Raw genomic sequence first — 19,417 nt, forward strand, 5'->3', positions numbered from 1 at the left:
AGAGTGGGTGTGTGTGTGTGTGTGTGTGTGGATGTAGAGTGTGTGTGTGTGTGTGTGTGTGTGTGTGTGTGTGTGTAGAGTGGGTGTGTGTGTGTGTGTGTGGATGTAGAGTGTGTGTGTGTAGAGTGTGTGTGTGTGTGTGTGTGTAGAGGTGTGTGTGTGTGTGTGTGTGTGTAGAGTGGGTGTGTGTGTGTAGAGGTGTGTGTGTGTGTGTGTGTGTGTAGAGGTGTGTGTGTGTGTGTGTGTGTAGAGGTGTGTGTGTGTGTGTGTGTGTGTGTAGAGGTGTGTGTGTGTGTGTGTGTGTGTGTGTAGAGGTGTGTGTGCTTCTGAATTACCTTGGGGGGGTCGTAGAGCTCTAGCAGGTATCTCTCTCCTCCTACTCCTTCTCCTCCTCCTCCAGTTACTCCTCCTTCTCCTCCAACTCCTCCTCCACCTCCACCTCCTCCTTCACCTCCTCCTCCTCCTCCACCTCCTCCACCTCCTCCTCCCAGACCGTCTCTGGTCTTCCTGACCTTTAGCCGGCAGCGTTGCCAGTGTGGCTGGCTGTCTGAGATGGTCTCATCCTCCAGCAGGTACCTGAGCTGCCAGGTCTGCCCCTCCGCCCGGCGCCTCGTGCTCCCGACTCGGATACGGGTCGCCAGGCGATCCAGGAAGTGCTGTGCCGGCGAGGAGGAGCCAAGGGCTTTGGCCTCGTAGGCGCTGCTAAGGGGCCTCACCTCCTCCACGGTCGCCACGCCGACTCTGTCTCCTGGCGAAGGTGTCGCCGGCCCGTTGGGATTGGCCGGCGGGCCCTGGGGGAGGGGCTCTTTCTTAAAGAGACGGCGCACGCTTTGCCGTATCTGGTTCACGGGAAAGTGAGTGACCTGCGTGGGGTAGGAGGAGGGGGAGACGGGGGGGGAGGCGCTCCACTCCCGCCCTCAGTTCCTCCTGACTGCGGCTGCGTACGACCGGCGCCCGCGGCTCCACCTCCCGCCCCCCCCGGACCAGGATGCGCCTTCGGGGAGACAGCAAAGAGGGAAGGGCCGGCGGATCGCCCCGCCTCCCGGTAATCCAGCGCCCCCGAGAAGGAAGTGATGCGTAGCCGTCCTATCACGGTGGGCGGCTGGGACGGTGGGGGCAGGGGCAGGGTGGGAGGGGGCGGAGTCGAGACCGCTGGCCGTGCCAGCGGGAGTTTGGCGGCCTCGCGGTGGAAGTGCTGCTGGAAGAGGAGGCAGAAGTGGCGAGCGAGAATGTCCGGAGACACGGCATCCTGGTCGGGGCGCTCGCTGGTGAACAGCCGGTAGTGGGAGGCCAACTGACGGGCCGTGGTGATGGCGTGCTGCTCGCAGAACTCCCTCCAGCCTCTAGGGGGTGCTGCTAGGGAAGCTGAGGTTGTGGCAGGATGGATAGTGTCACCATTCATTGCAGTAACCAGCACAGCTGAGAATCACTGCAGGAGAGAGGGAGGGGTGGAGGAAAGGAGAGGAAAAAGAAAAGTCAGAAAAGAGCAAAAAACACGCAAATGAACATAAACAACACCAGCTAAAACGTCCCAACACTGTTCACTGAGAGAACTTCTGAATGAAGGATGCAACACTAACACAGCGAGAGCTCTGACGACTGAGTCAAAGCAGAACTCTGGGCCTGGTTTTACCACAGCAGCAGCTGTACCATCTGCTGGCTGGATTGCGATCTTCTCGCAGCAGGAAGGAGGAAGAGATTTGCGGTTTCGGAGGTTCCTCTGTCTCACATCCTTTTAACTGTGGATCCACGCGGGACCTGTGTGTGTGCACGCACGTGTGTGTGAGTGTGTGTGTGTGAGAGTGCGTGACCCTCCAGTCTCCAAAATTCTCTAATGAATGCAGAAGGGGTAGTGGGCGGACTACAAAATCAGATGAGATGCCAATCTATAATGGGCTTGTTCCACATCGTGCTACTGAGGGAGGGAGGGAGGGAGGGGGAAGAGAGAGAGAGAGAGAGAGAGAGAGAGAGAGAGAGAGAGAGAGAGGAGGGAGGGAGGGAGGGAGGGAGGGAGGGAGGGAGGGAGGGAGGGAGGGAGGGAGGGAGGGAGGGAGGGAGGGAGGGAGGGAGGGAGGGAGGGAGGGAGGGAGGCTGGTTATATTAGACTCAGGCTGAATGAAGGCCAGAGAGAGGCTATCAGGAGGATATCTCAATGGTGTGTGTGTGCGTGTGTGTTTATTCGTGTGGGTGTGAGGGTGTGAGTGTGTGTGGGTGAGTGTGTGTATCAGAGTAAGGGATCCGCTTCTCTATTTTAAAGAGTACAAACACATGAGCAAGAATACCTTCTCTATGTACTCCCCTTCTCCCCTCCCCTCACCCAGTTCTCTCCCCCTCTCATTGCTCCTCCACTTACAATGAATAATCCTCTGGCACTCAACTAGGACAGCAGGACAGGAGGACAGGAGGAGAGGAGAAGTGAGGAAAGGAGACAAGAGGAGACAGGAAAGGAGAGGAGAAATTAGGAAAGGAGAGGAAAACAGGAAAGTAGACGAGAGGAGAGTAGAGGGGAAGTGGAGAGAAGCTGGCTCAACAGATCAGACAAACCACAAAGCTGAGAGAAGGAGAGGGGGGAGGAGGAGAGGGGGGGAGGAGGAGAGGGGGGGGGAGGAGAGGGGGGAGGAGGAGAGAGGGGGGGGAGGAGAGGGGGGGGCAGACGGGGTGGAAGAAATTACAGTTTTTATCTCCAACCTCACATCTTCAACCTTTAAATGGAACCCAACCCCTCTACACAAACACACTCTCTCCTCTACACACAAACTCCTCGACACACACACCCATATACCTCTACACACACACACACACACACACACACACACACACACACACACACACACACACACACACACACACACACACACACACACTCTCAAGACAAAGGCTCACACACACCCACACACCCACACTCTCAAGACAAAGGCTCACACACACACACACACACTCCCTTTCCCCCTCTGTCCTGTCAGCTCAGTGTTGTGTGTGGAGCAGAGTGGGGACACTGACGTCACAGACGAGCGTGTTACATGACTGACTTGGCACGGTGTGATGTTGCGTCACCACAAGCAACACCATTCCCTCGCCTTCACTGAGCATGCCCAGAGCTCCATCCCTAGGTGCCCACTGAGCATGCCCAGAGCTCCATCCCTAGGTGCCCACTGAGCATGCCCAGAGCTCCATCCCTAGGTGCCCACTGAGCATGCCCAGAGCTCCATCCCTAGGTGCCCACTGAGCATGCCCAGAGCTCCGTCCCTAGGTGCCCACTGAGCATGCCCAGAGCTCCGTCCCTAGGTGCCCACTGAGCATGCCCAGAGCTCCGTCCCTAGGTGCCCACTGAGCATGCCCAGAGCTCCGTCCCTAGGTGCCCACTGAGCATGCCCAGAGCTCCGTCCCTAGGTGCCCACTGAGCATGCCCAGAGCTCCGTCCCTAGGTTCCCACTGAGCATGCTCAGAGGATCACCCTCCATGGCCCCACACGCTTGTTTCTATCAGCATGGCCAGCCATGACTCAGCACCTTCACACGCTCTGCTTGCCTCTGTGCTGACTGGCTGCCTGTGTGCTGACTGGCTGCCTGTGTGCTGACTGCCTGCCTGTGTGCTGACTGGCTGCCTGTGTGTTGACTGGCTGCCTGTGTGCTGACTGGCTGCCTGTGTACTGACTGCCTGCCTGTGTGCTGACTGGCTGCCTGCGTGCTGACTGGCTGTCTCCCTACCTGACTCTCTGGTCGTTCTGAATGTCCTGTTGACCCATTTCCAACCATGCAGCCCAACCCAGCACACCTCTCATCCTCCCTCCCACCCTCCCATCCTCCCTCCCTCCCTCCCACCCTCCCTCCCACCCTCCCATCCTCCCACCCTCCCATCCTCACTCCCTCCTTCCTAACAGGACACAAGTGAGACAGAGAGAGAGAGAAAGAGGGACAGAGAGCGAGAGAGTATTGTCTATTTATATCTGTTATATTGTCAGAGGTCTGTATCCTCCACACGCCACAAACACAGCCCCCCCCCTCCCCCTGTGGAGATAGGGATTCACGGTTACTCTACAGGTCAGAGGGTAACACATCACCATCACTAGCTGTCTGGGTCTGGTCTGGGACTGGTCTGGGTCTGGGTCTGGTCTGGGTCTGGTCTGGGACTGGTCTGGGTCTGGGTCTGGGTCTGGTCTGGTCTGGTCTGGTCTGGGTCTGGGTCTGGTCTGGGTCTGGGTCTGGTCTGGGTCTGGTCTGGGTCTGGTCTGGTCTGGGTCTGGGTCTGGTTTAGTGTGGTTAGTCTGTTCTCATTCTCAGCTACCTTTGGTCTGCTCTGGGTAGCAATCACAGGAAACCCTGCCCTGCCCTGGCAACAGAACTGACTCTCAGTCTCACTATCACACACACACACACACACACACGTGCACAGTCATGCACTGAGCGCACACACACATACCCACGCACACTCTGGGCCTGGGCCGGCTGTGACGGGGTAAAAGGCTGGCGTTGTGAGCACAGATGAGCTGGGTCTCTGTGTAGACCGCTCAGGGGTGCTGTATGGCTACGTCCATCCCTCCCCTGCACCCGTTTGCATACCCGGGACAGCACACAGACAACAATGCTAGCTCCAGCTCCAGCACACAACACACAATGCTGCTATTCTTGTGACGCAAAACAACTCAAACGACTCACAGACCATTTCCTGAATTCTGAAAATGAGGGTGAGAGAAAGAGAGAGGGAGAGAGCGAGAAAGGGAGAGAGAGAGAGGGGGAGGGAGAGAGACAGATAGAGAGAGAGAGAGAGAGAGAGAGAGAGAGAGAGAGAGAGAGAGAGAGAGAGAGAGAGCGAGATAGAGAGACAAGACAGGACAGGACAGGACAGAATTCCAGGGTCTCTCTTATGAGACGGTTTACACGTCACACACACACACACAGAACAGGAAGCCAGAGCCTGTCATTATCTTTGGAGAGAATAACAGGGAGTGTGAATTACAAGAGACAGCAGAGACGTGTGGAATGAAAGACATGCAGAGGAGAGAGAGGGAGAGAGAGAGAGAGACAGAGAGAGAGAGAGAGAGAGAGACAGAGAGAGAGAGAGAGAGAGAATGAAAGGATGAGAGGAAGAACAAAAGGGAATCCTTTCATTACTTCCCTACTCTCTGTCTCTACTCGGTCTCTACTTTCTCTAAGTGGGTCTGCCCCCCTCTCTGTCTCTCTCTCTCTCTCTAAGTCTGGATATAGGCTGAGCCGCCTTTAGCCAAGACAATGGTTTTCCCACAGCCGACCAGGGTCTTAGCATACGAAAACACAGGCAGCCACAGGTCCTGATAAACCAGGAGGAATGCTAGAGAACGTGTCAGTGAACAACTGGCTTCCAGTCCTTCAACTCAGAGATTGATAGATGTTAAGACAGTGGATTATCTAAGCCACGGAGGCAAGCTTATAGTCTTTGTTGCTACCTTTTTCGACTGCTAATCCTGCTAGCTTGCTTGGCACCTGACATGGATGGACTTCTGAACCGTGAGCTTTCCCCTGCTCTCCAGAACTAGACAGTTCCCCAGGCCAGGGGGCTGTGGAAAGGGTAGGGGAGGCTGGGGGAGGCTGGAGGAGGGTAGGGGAGGATGGGAGAGGAGAGGCTGGAGGAGGGTAGATGAGGCTGGGGGAGGAGAGGCTGGTGGAGGGTAGGGGAGGCTGGGGGAGGAGAGGCTGGAGGAGGGTAGGGGAGGCTGGGGGAGGAGAGGCTGGAGGAGGGTAGGGGAGGCTGGGGGAGGAGAGGCTGGAGGAGGGTAGGGGAGGCTGGGGGAGGAGAGGCTGGAGGAGGGTAGGGGAGGCTGGGGGAGGAGAGGCTGAAGGAGGGTAGATGAGGCTGGGGGAGGAGAGGCTGGAGGAGGCTGGGGGAGGAGAGGCTGGAGGAGGCTAGGGGAGGAGAGGCTGGAGGAGGGTAGGTGAGGAAGGGGGAGGAGAGGCTGGAGGAGGCTGAGGAGGAGGAGGTCTGACCACCATGTTAACTCCACCAGATCTCAGTTTTCCTCTCTAAATGGGACTCTGTTTCCATGCCACCCACGCAAAACGCACACCAAACGGCCTATCCCCGAGACCCCGCTCTCTCCACCTCCGCCCGGTCAGAACACCACCTGCCAATCACAGCTAATGTTTAGACATCATGAGAGAATATGTACGAAAACACGTCCAGAAAAGACAAAGAACTTCCAATATAACAAACTTCACAGAGAGAGAGAGGGAGAGAGACAGAGAGCGAGAGTGGGAGAGAGACACAGAGACAGAGAGAGAGAGAGGGAGAGGGAGTATTGTCTATTTATATCTAGTATGTCGTCAGAGGTCTGTATCCTACTGCTTTCACTTCTACAGCTCACTTCTTCTTAGGCCTTCAGTCCCAACACACACACACTACACCAAACACATCCAACGACACACCCTAGTTCTCGTAGGCAAGTTGACAAGTTGGTTCTAACAGTAGTGTTCTACTATGTCCAGGATTTGTGACACTGTGTGAGATATTCCCCCGGCAGCCTTCTGTGATCGTCCTGCACCTCAAACACACATCAACGGCTACATTAAACAAACATCTGATATCAAATAAACCTCAATAAAGCACAGACAGCCTGACACACTTATATTTACATTTAGTCATTTAGCAGATGCTCTTATCCAGAGTGACTTACAGTAAGTACAGGGACATTCTCCCCGAGGCAAGTAGGGTGAAGTGCCTTGCCCAAGGACACAATGTCATTTGGCACAACCAGGAATCGAACCAACGACCATCTGATTAATAGCCCGACTCCCTAACCACTGAGCCATCTGACACTTACCACATCATTCTAACCTGCCATGTGTGTGTATGTGTGTTTGTGTGTACATGTACAGGTAAGAATGTCTAACAAGCTGATTCTTGAAACCGGAAAGCCCTCAGGCAATACATGTGTGTGTGTGTGTGTATGTTTTTGTGGTCACACACACACACGCGCGCCTGAGTTGCTAGTCATGCTAACCAGGAGAGAGGTCCCCATATCACTGGTTCACATCATAACACACTGTACCCTAGTGGGAGGGAGGGGACCCCGAGAGGGAGGGGCTGCTGCCTCTCTCCCTCCCATCTCCCACCCCACATGTGCTGTTTAATCTCAGTGGTCTCTCTCTCTCCCTATCCCCTCTCTCTCCCACTCCCTCTACCCCTCTCTCTCCCTACCCCCTCTTTCCCTCTCCCTTCATTATTTCTCCCCCTCTCTATCCCTCCCTCTCACTTTCTCCCTCCCTACGCCCTCTCTCCCTCTCCCTACCACCCCCCTTCCGTCTCTCTCCCACTCCCTCTAACCCTCTCTCTCCCTACGCCCTTCTCTCTCCCACTCCCTCTACCCCTCTCTCTCCCACTCCCTCTACCCCTCTCTCTCCCACTCCCTCTACCCCTCTCTCTCCCACTCCCTCTACCCCTCTCTCTCCCTCTCTCTCCACCCATCTCCCTCTCCTTACCACCCCACCCCCCCTCCCTGTCTCCCTCTCCTCCCCATGTCCCTTAGAACAGGCCAGGTGTCTGTGGGTCACCGTGTCTCCCACCAGTGCTGGGACTCTCGTAGGGCTGCAGGGAGTGGAGGTCCAGGGCAGGGAGTCTAGTGCACTACGGCCTGGCCTGTCACACACACACAGAACAGGCCTACCCAAATACACACACAGAACAGGCCTACTCAAACACACACACAGAACAGGCCTACCCAAACACACACACAGAACAGGCCTACCCAAACACACACACAGAACAGGCCTACCCAAACACACACACAGAACAGGCCTACCCAAACACACACACAGAACAGGCCTACGCAAACACACATACAGAACAGGATGAATGGACAACTAAAGCAAGAGTACAGTCGTGCTGATCCTCACATACACACACACACACTCACCACACACCATAATACAGGTATTATTCAATTCAGGACTGACAGCCCCCACAGCTCTTTCCCCAGAATCACATTCACAATTCCTACTAAATGGGTTGTGGTCACACCACAGTCATTATAAAATATGTCATACTTACACCCTGGAAGGTATTTCAATTTATTGAGCTCAATTAAGTAGTTTTAATGAGGTTTTCCCACAGAGTGTTTTAGTTTTTTTTTACTTACTGTTAATAAGGAGTTGTAATGCAACTATGAGAGGGCGGGCTTAATGCAGTGCGGGGTCAAAATGGTGCAACTTTGCATCATTTACTGGCCACGGCTCAAGTCCTTTGACTACCCTGCATCTGATATGCTTAGCTCACAAGCATAACACTAATAGCGGCACTTTGTTGTGTTCTGTGATGTAAACATGTTGTCAATTGAGCCAGAGAAGCGAGGGCCGTATTAGCTACAGCGCTAACTGTAGGCTACGCAATGGGGCTATTGCGCACGGCCCTTTAAATAGCTTCTAAAACCAAAAATACTTTAACATCAAGAACAACATGCACAAAAAAAACCATCCCTTGCATCTGTACACCAACTTGTTTGAACTTTTTAAACTATGGTTTTCCTTTTTTTTTTTCCCAGACCAAGGCGCAAGCACGGTCAGAACCAAGACCACATTTGACACTCGGGCACTTGACAACAGTGTAGGCAGCCTACTCACGTTCTCCGTTATCTTGGACGGACACCCACTTCACGACGACACACCAAAAAGTTGGACTTCGCATAACGGAAATACGTTGTGAAGCATTTAAAATAACCCAAACAAACGTCGGTCAAGAGCAACAAATATATATCTGAAATGTACCTGCAAGCCAAAAAGCCCGTTGCTGTCTCTCTCATGTTGAAAAAGTGCAACAGACCTCCGCAAAGTTTCAGGAAGGAAACCCAGACACGGAAAGAACTACTGACTCTCTCATCATTTCCGTTGACAAAAATGTGCCGCGGTCGAGTGTGCAAAATGTAGCCTACAGACCTGCGAAATGCGCTTTAGCCTTGACAAATGGAAATATTTAGGTCATACATGTCCCTGATAATATCAGACTCGGTATTTGAGTTTCTGTGGTATTTTTCGTTCTCTGAAAATGGGTTCAGATTAATGACTAAATAGTACACAGTTAGATTTGACTAATCTGATCCATAGTTTTCATATATTTCTCGCGAGATTCACTGTCCGACTTTTAATCATTAGTAGGTTAATAACAGTTTTACCTGTCAACGATAGTTATAATACCTTTGTTTTAACTGTGCATTGCTCTATAAGATAAAATAGGCTAAAACAAATGGAAATAAAATAACTGTAGGATGCTCTAAAGGTGTACAATTACAGTGTGTATATATAGCTTAGGCTATATATATATATATAATATAATTAGCAAGATGCGCACCTGATAGGAGACATGACAACTTCATAAAACGACTATAGTCCCCCAAATATTCACGTTAAACAAATATTGAACGACATCTGGTGGACGTCGATTTAAATTACTCTTCTTCTTTTGGTTGTGTGGCGGCAACTTTAGCAATGCCTTACCTCAATATCTAAAGAGAAGGCACAATTGGACCGTAATTTGCTATATTAAAAGTATAACACTAAATCTTCAAGTTAATCAGCTGTGGGTCCTTTCTAAGGAAACCAATTTTTACAAATCATTCAAACCAGAAGATAACATTAACCGTTTATTGTTTTTTCATACTATTGGCTTTTTTAAGTACCCCTTTAGTGATGATCACTTAAATCGAAGCAGTTTATTCGGTATATAAAGGTAAACTGGGGATTGATTGTAGAACAAACAGGCATCGTTGTAATAATCAGGAGTTTCGACCATTAAGACCGAAGATAAATAACAATGACTTAAGAGATCATTTCCCTTATTTGGCACGAATATACACAATTGAAATGTGAAGTTGGCGCATATGAATGATTCTAAATACAAAAGGTCATCTACACAGAGATTTAAACGTTACACATTACACAAAGTAAGAAGCATTATAAAACGTTTATATAACTCCTTGGTCTCATCCATCCATCGGTATCTCTGATCTGTATTGACATGATTGGTGACAGTAACATAAGGAGAATTGATTCGATCACCAAATCGATTCATTCTGTAATTACACTTTAAAGACGCAAGGAAGAATGCATTTCTATTCAAATAGGTCTCATATCTTCTTAGTACAACGGTGTGGTTATCAGAATGTGGTCGCATCCTTAACAGTGTCACATGTTCAGTTGATTGCATCAGATCGGTACCATAAGAATCCTGCATCTCTCTCTCCCACGATCAGAAAACCTTTAGTCAATGATCAGTTACCTTTTTACATCAACAAAAAGCACAAAATGAAAAATAATAATTACAGTACTGCGCAAGGTGCATCGAAGCTGGTCAATTGGGTCACACCATTGTCACAAAGTAAGGAAATTGCACCAAGGTGAGATTTTGGCCAAAAAGAAATAAACAAGGCACAAATTGAAAATATAAAAGGTATAAAAAAAATCGAATAAAAGAAAGTTATCAAAAAAAGATAGAAAAGGAATAAAGAGTTGTTTCCAATGGTCCCTCCTCGCAAAAACTACAAGTTCAAAGGAGATTAACGTGTACTCTCCGCGCAGACAGACACTCAGCAACAAAAACATAACCTTGTAACAATATAAAACAGCGATCTGAGCTGCTGGCATTTTGTAGTTCTCTTAGGTGATCAAAAACAAAACAGACACATAGAAAGAAATTAGTTTTGATATTAAAAACAAACGAAATCAGCCAAAGGAGGCTTTAACATCCAGGAAAGTGCTGCTTATCAGCGAGTTTCCACCTCAAGTCTGGAAGAACAGTGAGTTGGGCTACGTTCAGTAAGGCTGGAATAGTGCAGAATGTTCCAGAATGAAGAGGTCTGTGTTTATTGGACGAGACACAAACCCTCTCAGGTACGGGGACCCACGTTCGTTTGTAACATTTCTCTCCAAAACGTTACACCCTCCTGGAAGTGAGGTGAAGAAAATTAATGTGATCATAAAATCGTTTTTGCATCATTTTGAACAGCTGCGCACATTAAGCACAAAAGGAAGAATGTGTGTGTGTATGCATGTGTGTGTGTGCATGTGTGTATGCAGGTGTGTGTGTGTGCATGTGTGTGCGCGTGTGTGTGCATGTGCGTGTATGCAGGTGTGTGTGTGCATGTGTGTGTGTATGCATGTGTGTGTGTGCGTGTGTGTATGCAGGTGTGTGTGTGTGCATGTAGGTGTGCATGTGTGTGTGTGTGTATGCAGGTGTGTATGCAGGTGTGTGTGTGTGCATGTGTGTGTGTATGCAGGTGTGCGTGTGTGTGTGTGCATGTGTGTGTGTGCATGTGTGTATGCAGGTGTGTGTGCGTGTATGCAGGTGTGTATGTGTGCATGTGTGCGTGTATGCAGGTGTGTATGTGTGCATGTGTGTGTGTATGCAAGTGTGTGTGCGTGTATGCAGGTGTGTATGTGTGCATGTGTGCGTGTATGCAGGTGTGTATGTGTGCATGCAGGTGTGTGTGCATGAGTGCGTGTCCTCTCACTGGCCCTGCAGCCACTCCACCCTCAGTTCGTCCACTTCCTGTCCTCTCACTGGCCCTGCAGCCACTCCACCCTCAGTTCGTCCACTTCCTGTCCTCTCACTGGCCCTGCAGCCACTCCACCCTCAGTTTGTCCACTTCCTGTCCTCTCACTGGCCCTGCAGCCACTCCACCCTCAGTTCGTCCACTTCCTGTCCTCTCACTGGCCCTGCAGCCACTCCACCCTCAGTTCGTCCACTTCCTGTCCTCTCACTGGCCCTGCAGCCACTCCACCCTCAGTTCGTCCACTTCCTGTCCGTACCAGTCGTGAAGCTTGGAGAAGCACCCGGTACCTGGAGACACCGGGCTCTCCAGCGAGGCACCCCGTCTCCGGGGGGGCACCGGGGGGGGCCTGACCCCGTCCCCCCAGCCCCCGTCCCCCCCACCTCCGCCCCCCTCCCACGGCACGCAGGCAGAGTGGCACTCCGCTCCGTTGGCTAGAGCGGGGAGCTTGCTCCAGGACACCCCGTTCTCTCTGGGGCAGCCGGACCCAGAATGCAGCTCCTCCAGCTGGCCGCGAGGGCTGCCTGCCCTCTGGGGGCCCGGGGGGACGTCCCCCAGGCCGGAGGAGGAGGCAGGAGCTCCCGACCTGGACCGCCCCGCCCATCCCGGCGTCTTCCTGGAGGGGGGCTTGCACCTCCCCTGCGCCCCCCCGCCCCCCGACCCTCCCTGGATCTCCTCCAGTTGCCTCTCCAGCTCCCCCACCACCAGCCTCATGTAGTCGAAGCTGGCGCGCGACAGCGCCTTCACCCAGGACTCCATGGCAGCCTGGCTGTCGGCGGACATCTTGTAGGCGCGGGCTTTGGCGCAGTCGAACTTGACGGCGAAGGCGAATTCCTCGGCGGACTCGCAGAGCTCCACGGTGCAGCCCTCCAGGACGATGACGCCGATCGGCTGCCGGCTCTCCCGCTCCTCGAAGTAGAACAGCAGGTTCCCCTTCAGGATGAACCAGCGGCGGTGATACGCTGTGTTCCGCTCACCCTTCTTGAACAGGAAGCCCGTCTTGTCCGGCGGCGATTCGCTGGTGGCGTAGTGAGCCAGGCTCACCTCGTTCAGCTTCATGGCGGGCCTCTCCGCGCACGGGGGGGGGCAGCGCCCCCCGGGGTTCCCAGGCTGGAGAGATTAAACCTGAACGACAGGCAGCGTTTGCGCCGGTCAAACAATAGGAACTGAACTGCATCAACTGAACCTGCTCTTCATTGCGTCGACTAAAACAGGTTAAACAAGACTACTGCCGTCCTAAATGAGGAAGCCCTGTAGTTCTTTATGCTAATGTATAGGAAGAGCTGAAGGCTACAGAGGGGGAACGGTACAGAGGGGGATTTGAACCTGCGCTGAGCTGTGCTCATCCCACCCTGGGACTGTGTTCTGTTGGTTCTGTGTTTGTCTGACCTCACTAGCATGCTGTGATACACAGGGGGATATACTTGGTCTCCACCGTGAGTTACATTTTACATTACATTTAAATTTTGTCATTTGGCACGGCCAGGAATCGAACTGGCAACCTTCAGATTACTAGCCCGATTCCCTAACCGTTCGGCCACCTGACAGTTAACTTTACACTGTCAGCTCCTCCACCAGACTGTGTCTACTGTACACAAACAAAACACACAAAGGACTAAGGTGCGTTTGTAAATCACAACCTCCACAGTGTGTGTGTTCATTTCGCAGACCCTTTCATCCAAAGCGACGTACTAGGGGGGAATTCGAACCTTTGACCTTGTGATCTGCTGTCTAATACTCTGCTAAACCCTTCTCCATAGAGAGGCTAGGTCAGGTCGGACTTTGTAAGCTTTAACGCTAGGTCAGAGGAGCTGGTCACCTGGACAAGGGCCATATCAGGTCAGGTGGAGCTGGTCACCTGGACAAGGGCCATATCAGGTCAGGTGGAGCTGGTCACCTGGACAAGGGCCATATCAGGTCAGGTGGAGCTGGTCACCTGGACAAGGGCCATATCAGGTCAGGTGGAGCTGGTCACCTGGACAAGGGCCATATCAGGTCAGGTGGTGTCTGAGATAGCTGCAGGACTACTAACACTGGCCTTCGGGCCAGTGTGAAATTGTTCTCCAGAATTTCCACAATGCGTTTCTACTGACAGGCGGCTTCCACAGTATTAGACTGTAGTACTGTACTGTAACAGTGTCATACACAGCTGGCTATCCTCAGCCCAACTCTCTGTGTATTCTTGACAAGCACATAAATGCACACGTCCAGAACTACTCTGCCACTGTCAGAATACCAGTTGGAACCACTGGATCTGAGGACGGTACTCACCAGTCTATCTCTATCTCATATCCAGTTGTTCTTCAGCCGCTTACCCACGACCCTTGGGCAATTGGACTTCACCCAAAAACAGCATATTTTCCTCTCTCGCTTTCTCTCCCTCTCTCTCTCTCTCTCAACTCCGCTGTGGTCTAAACCTGGAGGGAAGATAGCGACAATATTATGCAGGGTAAGCGTGAAAGTGAAATGTGTGAAACGAGATTACGTACTAATAAGTGTCAGGGATGATGTGTTTCAGAACCACTCTACTGAAAACGAGAATCCCCAAATGAAACAACGAACGTCCATAATAAGACGATCTTGGCCTGGCAAGGTTATTCCTTAATCATATAAAGAATTAAAGGAACTGTAGCCAGTATCGCAGCAAGCAAGATAATCTTATTAACAGTGGCATGACTAAGTGTCAGGTGGGCGTTATGTTTGTCACAAGCTTTGACACATCGTTTGCGTAGCTATTCCTACAACTGTTAACACGTTAGCGGTCTTAAATCATTGATACTTTCCACATACTTCTACGTTATTGATAAAAACCTGCAACTCAGTCAAACCAAGCACAGAACAAGACAGACAGACAGACAGACAGACAGACAGACAGACAGACAGACAGACAGACAGACAGACAGGGCTGAACAAAAACAATCAAGGTTGTTCCTACCAGTCTCGCTAGCTAGACTGCCTGTTCACTAAAGGGGCAGGCAGTCGTGAAAATAATCCAACGTCAGCACAATTCAATTAATTTGCTATAGGCCTATGAGTTCACGGTAAACATTTTGCTTTTCTGTTATTTAGAAAAGAGAAATGATGCAGGTAATATGTAGGTTTGTGTCGATATGTTCTTTTTCCTCATACCTCTGCGGTCCGTAGCAGTTCAGATCGCCAGCTTTTTCCTGCTCTCGTCCCCTTTTCCTCCACGTATTGGTCACGTGCTTCATCTGGCACGCACAATGTTTTGGGGCAGAGTTTTGAGTGCGCAACTACTCACCAATTTGCAATGTGTTTATATTTTAAACGTATTTTTTTTTACAGGCAAACTATTCGTAACTAACTTCGATTCACTATTTACTTGTAACTATATACTATAAGATCACTCGCTGTAATCTACCATCCCACAAAGTTAAATCTTAGACTGCTTCAATGAGGAACGAAAAGGCGGATACAAATAGTTCTCTTTACTCTGAGTTACAGATTAAGATGGTATTGCAGGTAATGCAGTCATCACTGATTCAGGCATTTCAGTTACAAACAGTTATACAAATTAACCAATCAACACATACGAGAAATAATTCTGTAATTCACATATTAAAGGGGTCCAGTAATGCACAAAATATAGAGAAGGAACAGAAGTGTTGAGTGGGGCACGATATTTATAAATGTAAATCTTATATTTTGGTGATCATCCGTTCCTCGAATCATTCAGTCGAGAGATGTGGTGGGGTGTAGTGTCAATCTGTCCACATGAAGGTAGTGATCAAAGGAGTGATGGGTGCGTTCCAATACTCCAACGACAGCTCCTTCAGTCGTGTGCATAGGAGACCACAGTGTTGACAAACTAGAGGAAGAATCGGGCATGCGGTCATTCAGTTTCATGCCTTCTCTGACAAAGCACATCAATGCATTTGGTTTAATCTATATAGCTTGTTCTGTGTTAAACATGTTCACTAGTCTTCTTCACACATAACAATGATCTAGATTATTTTTTTCTTATTTATATAAATAACGTTCTCTCACTATAGAAATAAATTCTCCATGTATGCCCTGCCGAAAACCACAGATAACAAGACAATGACGGCCATCTCTGAAATCGCCTCTTTCAGTCCAACAGATTATCAAAAATATCATCTCTTTAAACGTTAAAATCTCTGTAGAAAAATGTCGGAAATATACAGTATCTATACACGGATATACAGTAGGCCTATACACACAACAAATTTGATGCAAATTATTTCCATCTTTAGAATGGTTTAAAGCTATAACCCTACTCTGCAAAATAGCTTTGCATATCTGGCACAGATAATTTTGATAGGCCTATTCTAGAAATATAGATATGCATCCAGCGGCCACTGTTTCTTTTCACATTTTCATTTAGTATTTGTACATATTGTAAATTTCTTTCCACAATATGCTGAACAGAACCGCTCTTCGTCGTCGTTCTTCCTCGACGCAGCCTCTGCTCTGAAACGACGGTTGGTTTTTCCAGCAGATTAACTAGCAGCACATGGCCCTTCCACGCACTCATGACATATTACCCATTACAGACCAGCAAACGTTACTGATTGTGTACAACTTGATTTTCTTTAAAGGCTTTCTTTACATCCCACATCATACATGCTCGAGTACACCACTAGGCCAATTAAACCTTGTTTCATCAATGTGATCTTATAGCCTAATAAGTGTTACATTTAGGCAAGGATTCACCTACAACAGCCTCTCTTTGTATCTCTCTCCTCCTCCCCTCACTCTCTTCTCCTACTCTTCTCGTCCCTTTCTCTCCTGACTCTCTCTTTTCTGGTTCCCTCTGTGTGAATAGTTCGTGTACAGTCAGGCAGAGTACAGGTTTTCCCCGTGGGACCCATCTCACAACACCGAGGACATCAGTAAAACACACAGATCTCCATCTAAATTGCAAATTCATCTCAGTCCTCTCTTGCGGAGATGCGAGTCGTGTTTGTCTTAGCTCACATTAACATTTGAGCTTCTTCCGGAACTCCTCCGTGAATACTACAACTGCACAGGCCCCCGATCTGCACAGGCTGTGTGTGACTGTGAGCATGAATTATTTGCCTGTGGCTTGGAGGCTTCTCTGACAGAGGGGTAAGATGCAGGGAGGGAGGGAGGGAGGGAGGGAGGGAGGGAGGGAGGGAGGGAGGGAGAGAGGGAGGGAGGGAGGGAGGGAGGGAGGGAGGGAGGGAGGGAGGGAGGGAGGGAGGGAGGGAGGGAGGGAGGGAGGGAGGGAGAGAGGGAGGGAGGGAGGGAGACGGCTTGGTCTCGGCAGCTTCTTTGTGAAACCGGAGTTGATCGGTTTCTCGGTTAACGTTTGTTTTCACTCCCCCTCAGTGGGACCTGCAGGGATAACACGAAGAAGAAGAAGAGAAAAACGTTCATGTGATTTGTGACACAGCGCTGAAATACGATTGGGCTTGTGTAACGGTTCTGTACCACTGACAGCCGTTACGGAAGTGAGGCGATTACATTAAGAAGAGGAGAATCGTGGCCACAGATCTGAACTATACGAGCAGGGTGATTAAGTTTGTCAGAATGTTTATCATCAGCATTGCAGTGAAGTGTTGTCCTCGCGCAGAATTTATTCTGCGCTCCCTCTTTAGCAATTAAATTAACTGAGCGTGAACGTAATTACATTTCATTTGCATTACATCTAATAATATAAAGTTTCTTTCATTTCTTTAATCATTTTACCCAAGAGACTATCGGCTGGATGTCCATTAGTGTTTCCGAGACTATTTCTGAGTCTTCACACTCAATTCCTCTGGGTGAAGACTCGACAAGGGAGTTGCAGCTGTGGCACTATGGCTGAAGTAAACAAGGTGCCGTCTTGTTTACTTTCCGAGGAGGTGCAGCTGATGTCCCCTCGTGCAAGCAGCTCCAAAAGAGCATGAGAATCCCACATTAATGTTGCTTCACAATAACAGTTTTCTAACTCATCTCCTCGCCCACACACTTGCGTGCTTGCTATTTCTGTTTGACACAAACAGCAAACGAGCACATACAAGCTCTCTCTCTCTTTCTCTGTCTCTCTCTATCTCTCTCTGGGTTCTAAAGAGAATGTTGCCTCCACATTAAACCTGTTTGAAAAGTGCAGTTTAGAACCCTAAAGGGTTCTGTTTGACCCGATAAGGATTGTACTTTGCAGACACATGGGTTTCCTGCTCTAGACCAAACAGATGTGCATGGTTGTGCCTTGTCCTGGAGCTTAAAGTAGGTGGACATCAGTCTGTTGTTATTAATTTCTGATACCATCATCATGGTGAAAACGCCTTTGGCACAATACACTGATAATCTGTCCTTTGAACGACCTTTTTCATCTAGTTTCTAGTTTAATCTAGGATGTCTTTTGATTTGATTTCACGTGGAGAGTACAGTAAATCTAATCCGACTAATCACACTAAATTATGCATTAGGGTAATAACATACAAAACAATCCAGTCTGTCACCAAATTATTGGAACAAATTATTTGCTGGCAGATCATTTATGACAGTTAAATGTAGCAGCCAGGTGCAAGACAACCGTTATTCAGCAAAGACTGTACTAACCTTTCACTCTGTATCTCAATTAAACCACATTTAATTTAGCCTTGATGCTTTTGTTTCTGAAGTTTTTTGACAGAAAAATCTGTCAAGTCCCCCTCTGCTGAATACAGCGAGAAACACTCGTTACAGCGAGAAACACTCGTTACAGCGAGAAACACTCGTTACAGCGTGAAACACTCGCTACAGCGAGAAACACTCGTTACAGCGTGAAACACTCGCTACAGCGCGAAACACTCGCTACAGCGAGAAACACTCGTTACAGCGAGAAACACTCGTTACAGCGTGAAACACTCGCTACAGCGAGAAACACTCGTTACAGCGTGAAACACTCGCTACAGCGCAAAACACTCGCTACAGCGCGAAACACTCGTTACAGCGAGAAACACTCGCTACAGCGCGAAACACTCGTTACAGCGCTAAACCTGGACCCAGACCTAGGCCTGGCCTGGCCTAAACCTGGACCCAGACCTGGCCTGGCCTAAACCTGGACCCAGACCAACTGAGGAGTGGGTCAGTAGAGAGACTCACACTCCCCTCACAGAGAGAGGAGAAGAGGGAAGGAACAGACTGAGTATACTAACTATGCTGTGTGTTAGCTGAGGCTTCACCTGTCTCCCTGCGTCCCCCAGAACTCCTGGGGAGGAGAGGATCGCTGGTGCTGATCTGGGACCAGCTGCGTGTCTTGGACGAGAAGCAGCAGGCAGACTTCGCCTGATCCCAGATCAGTTTTCAAGAGACGCGTGGTTGTGGATACAGGCTGTCTTGGAAGCAGAAACAGCTTTGTGTCGGTGTGCTGTCCTTTTGTTCAGAGCAGCCGCCCACACACACACACACACACACACACAGACACATTAACACACACACACACTTTAACACACACAAGCACACACACACACATACACATTAACATACACACACACTTTAACACACACACACACACATACAGATTAACACACACACACACTTTAACACACACAAGCACACACACACACACATACACGTTAACGCACACACACAAGCACACACAGAGAAACACACAGACGCCCACACACACTCATTCACATCAAAGACACAGCATGGGCAACTATGAAGTAGACTAGGACGGGATATAATCCTTTCCCTTGCCTAGTAAAGAGTGAACCAGGCCAACCAACATGCCTGTCTGGCTCCTCCCGTCCCCACAGACCACTGCTCCGCTGCGGGCAAGGTGTGGCCCGATGCACCCCATAGCCTCAAGGGCTCTGGAGGAAACCTTCGGATTAATCTCATCTACAAACATGAGCAAGCGTGACGGAGCCTGCGGGGTCCGGGGGGGTCCGAGGGCCCCGCCACCTCCTCCCCAGTCCATACCCCCCCCCCCCC

At 50.0% G+C, this 19,417-nt stretch overlaps 2 protein-coding genes and 1 long non-coding RNA gene across 5 annotated transcripts in view; 1 reads left to right on the forward strand and 2 right to left on the reverse strand.

The window, feature by feature from the left end:
• Positions 1–8,802, reverse strand: part of sh2b3 (SH2B adaptor protein 3) — a 23,208-nt gene extending 14,406 nt beyond the window's left edge. Inside the window, 4 exon segments of the mRNA XM_067230987.1 lie at positions 336–403; positions 440–952; positions 955–1,429; positions 8,589–8,802. Coding sequence (XP_067087088.1) covers positions 336–403; positions 440–952; positions 955–1,402 — 1,029 coding nt within the window. The 5' untranslated portion in view covers positions 1,403–1,429; positions 8,589–8,802.
• Positions 8,803–10,835: 2,033 nt separating this feature from the next.
• On the forward strand, positions 10,836–11,514 carry LOC136937868 (uncharacterized). Its single transcript, XR_010875229.1, has 3 exons — positions 10,836–10,998; positions 11,193–11,244; positions 11,441–11,514. It is a non-coding gene; the product is annotated as an uncharacterized lncRNA (long non-coding RNA).
• Positions 11,515–11,692: 178 nt separating this feature from the next.
• On the reverse strand, positions 11,693–14,683 carry pheta1 (PH domain containing endocytic trafficking adaptor 1). 3 transcript variants are annotated; one of them, XM_067230985.1, is made up of 3 exons: positions 14,639–14,675; positions 13,781–13,926; positions 11,693–12,634 (listed from the first exon to the last, which is right to left on the reverse strand). In XM_067230985.1, the coding sequence occupies exon 3, from the start codon at positions 12,566–12,568 to the stop codon at positions 11,717–11,719; it is 852 nt and encodes a 283-aa protein (XP_067087086.1). In that variant the 5' UTR covers positions 12,569–12,634; positions 13,781–13,926; positions 14,639–14,675; the 3' UTR covers positions 11,693–11,716. The 3 variants fall into 3 exon arrangements, with proteins under 3 accessions (XP_067087086.1, XP_067087087.1, XP_067087085.1); XM_067230986.1 differs by lacking the exon at positions 13,781–13,926 and having other exon boundaries at positions 14,639–14,683; XM_067230984.1 differs by lacking the exon at positions 14,639–14,675 and having other exon boundaries at positions 13,781–14,374.
• Positions 14,684–19,417: the final 4,734 nt, after the last annotated feature.

Source organism: Osmerus mordax, chromosome 28 (genome assembly GCF_038355195.1).
Source record: "Osmerus mordax isolate fOsmMor3 chromosome 28, fOsmMor3.pri, whole genome shotgun sequence".
In the NCBI taxonomy this organism is placed as follows: Eukaryota; Metazoa; Chordata; class Actinopteri; order Osmeriformes; family Osmeridae; genus Osmerus; species Osmerus mordax.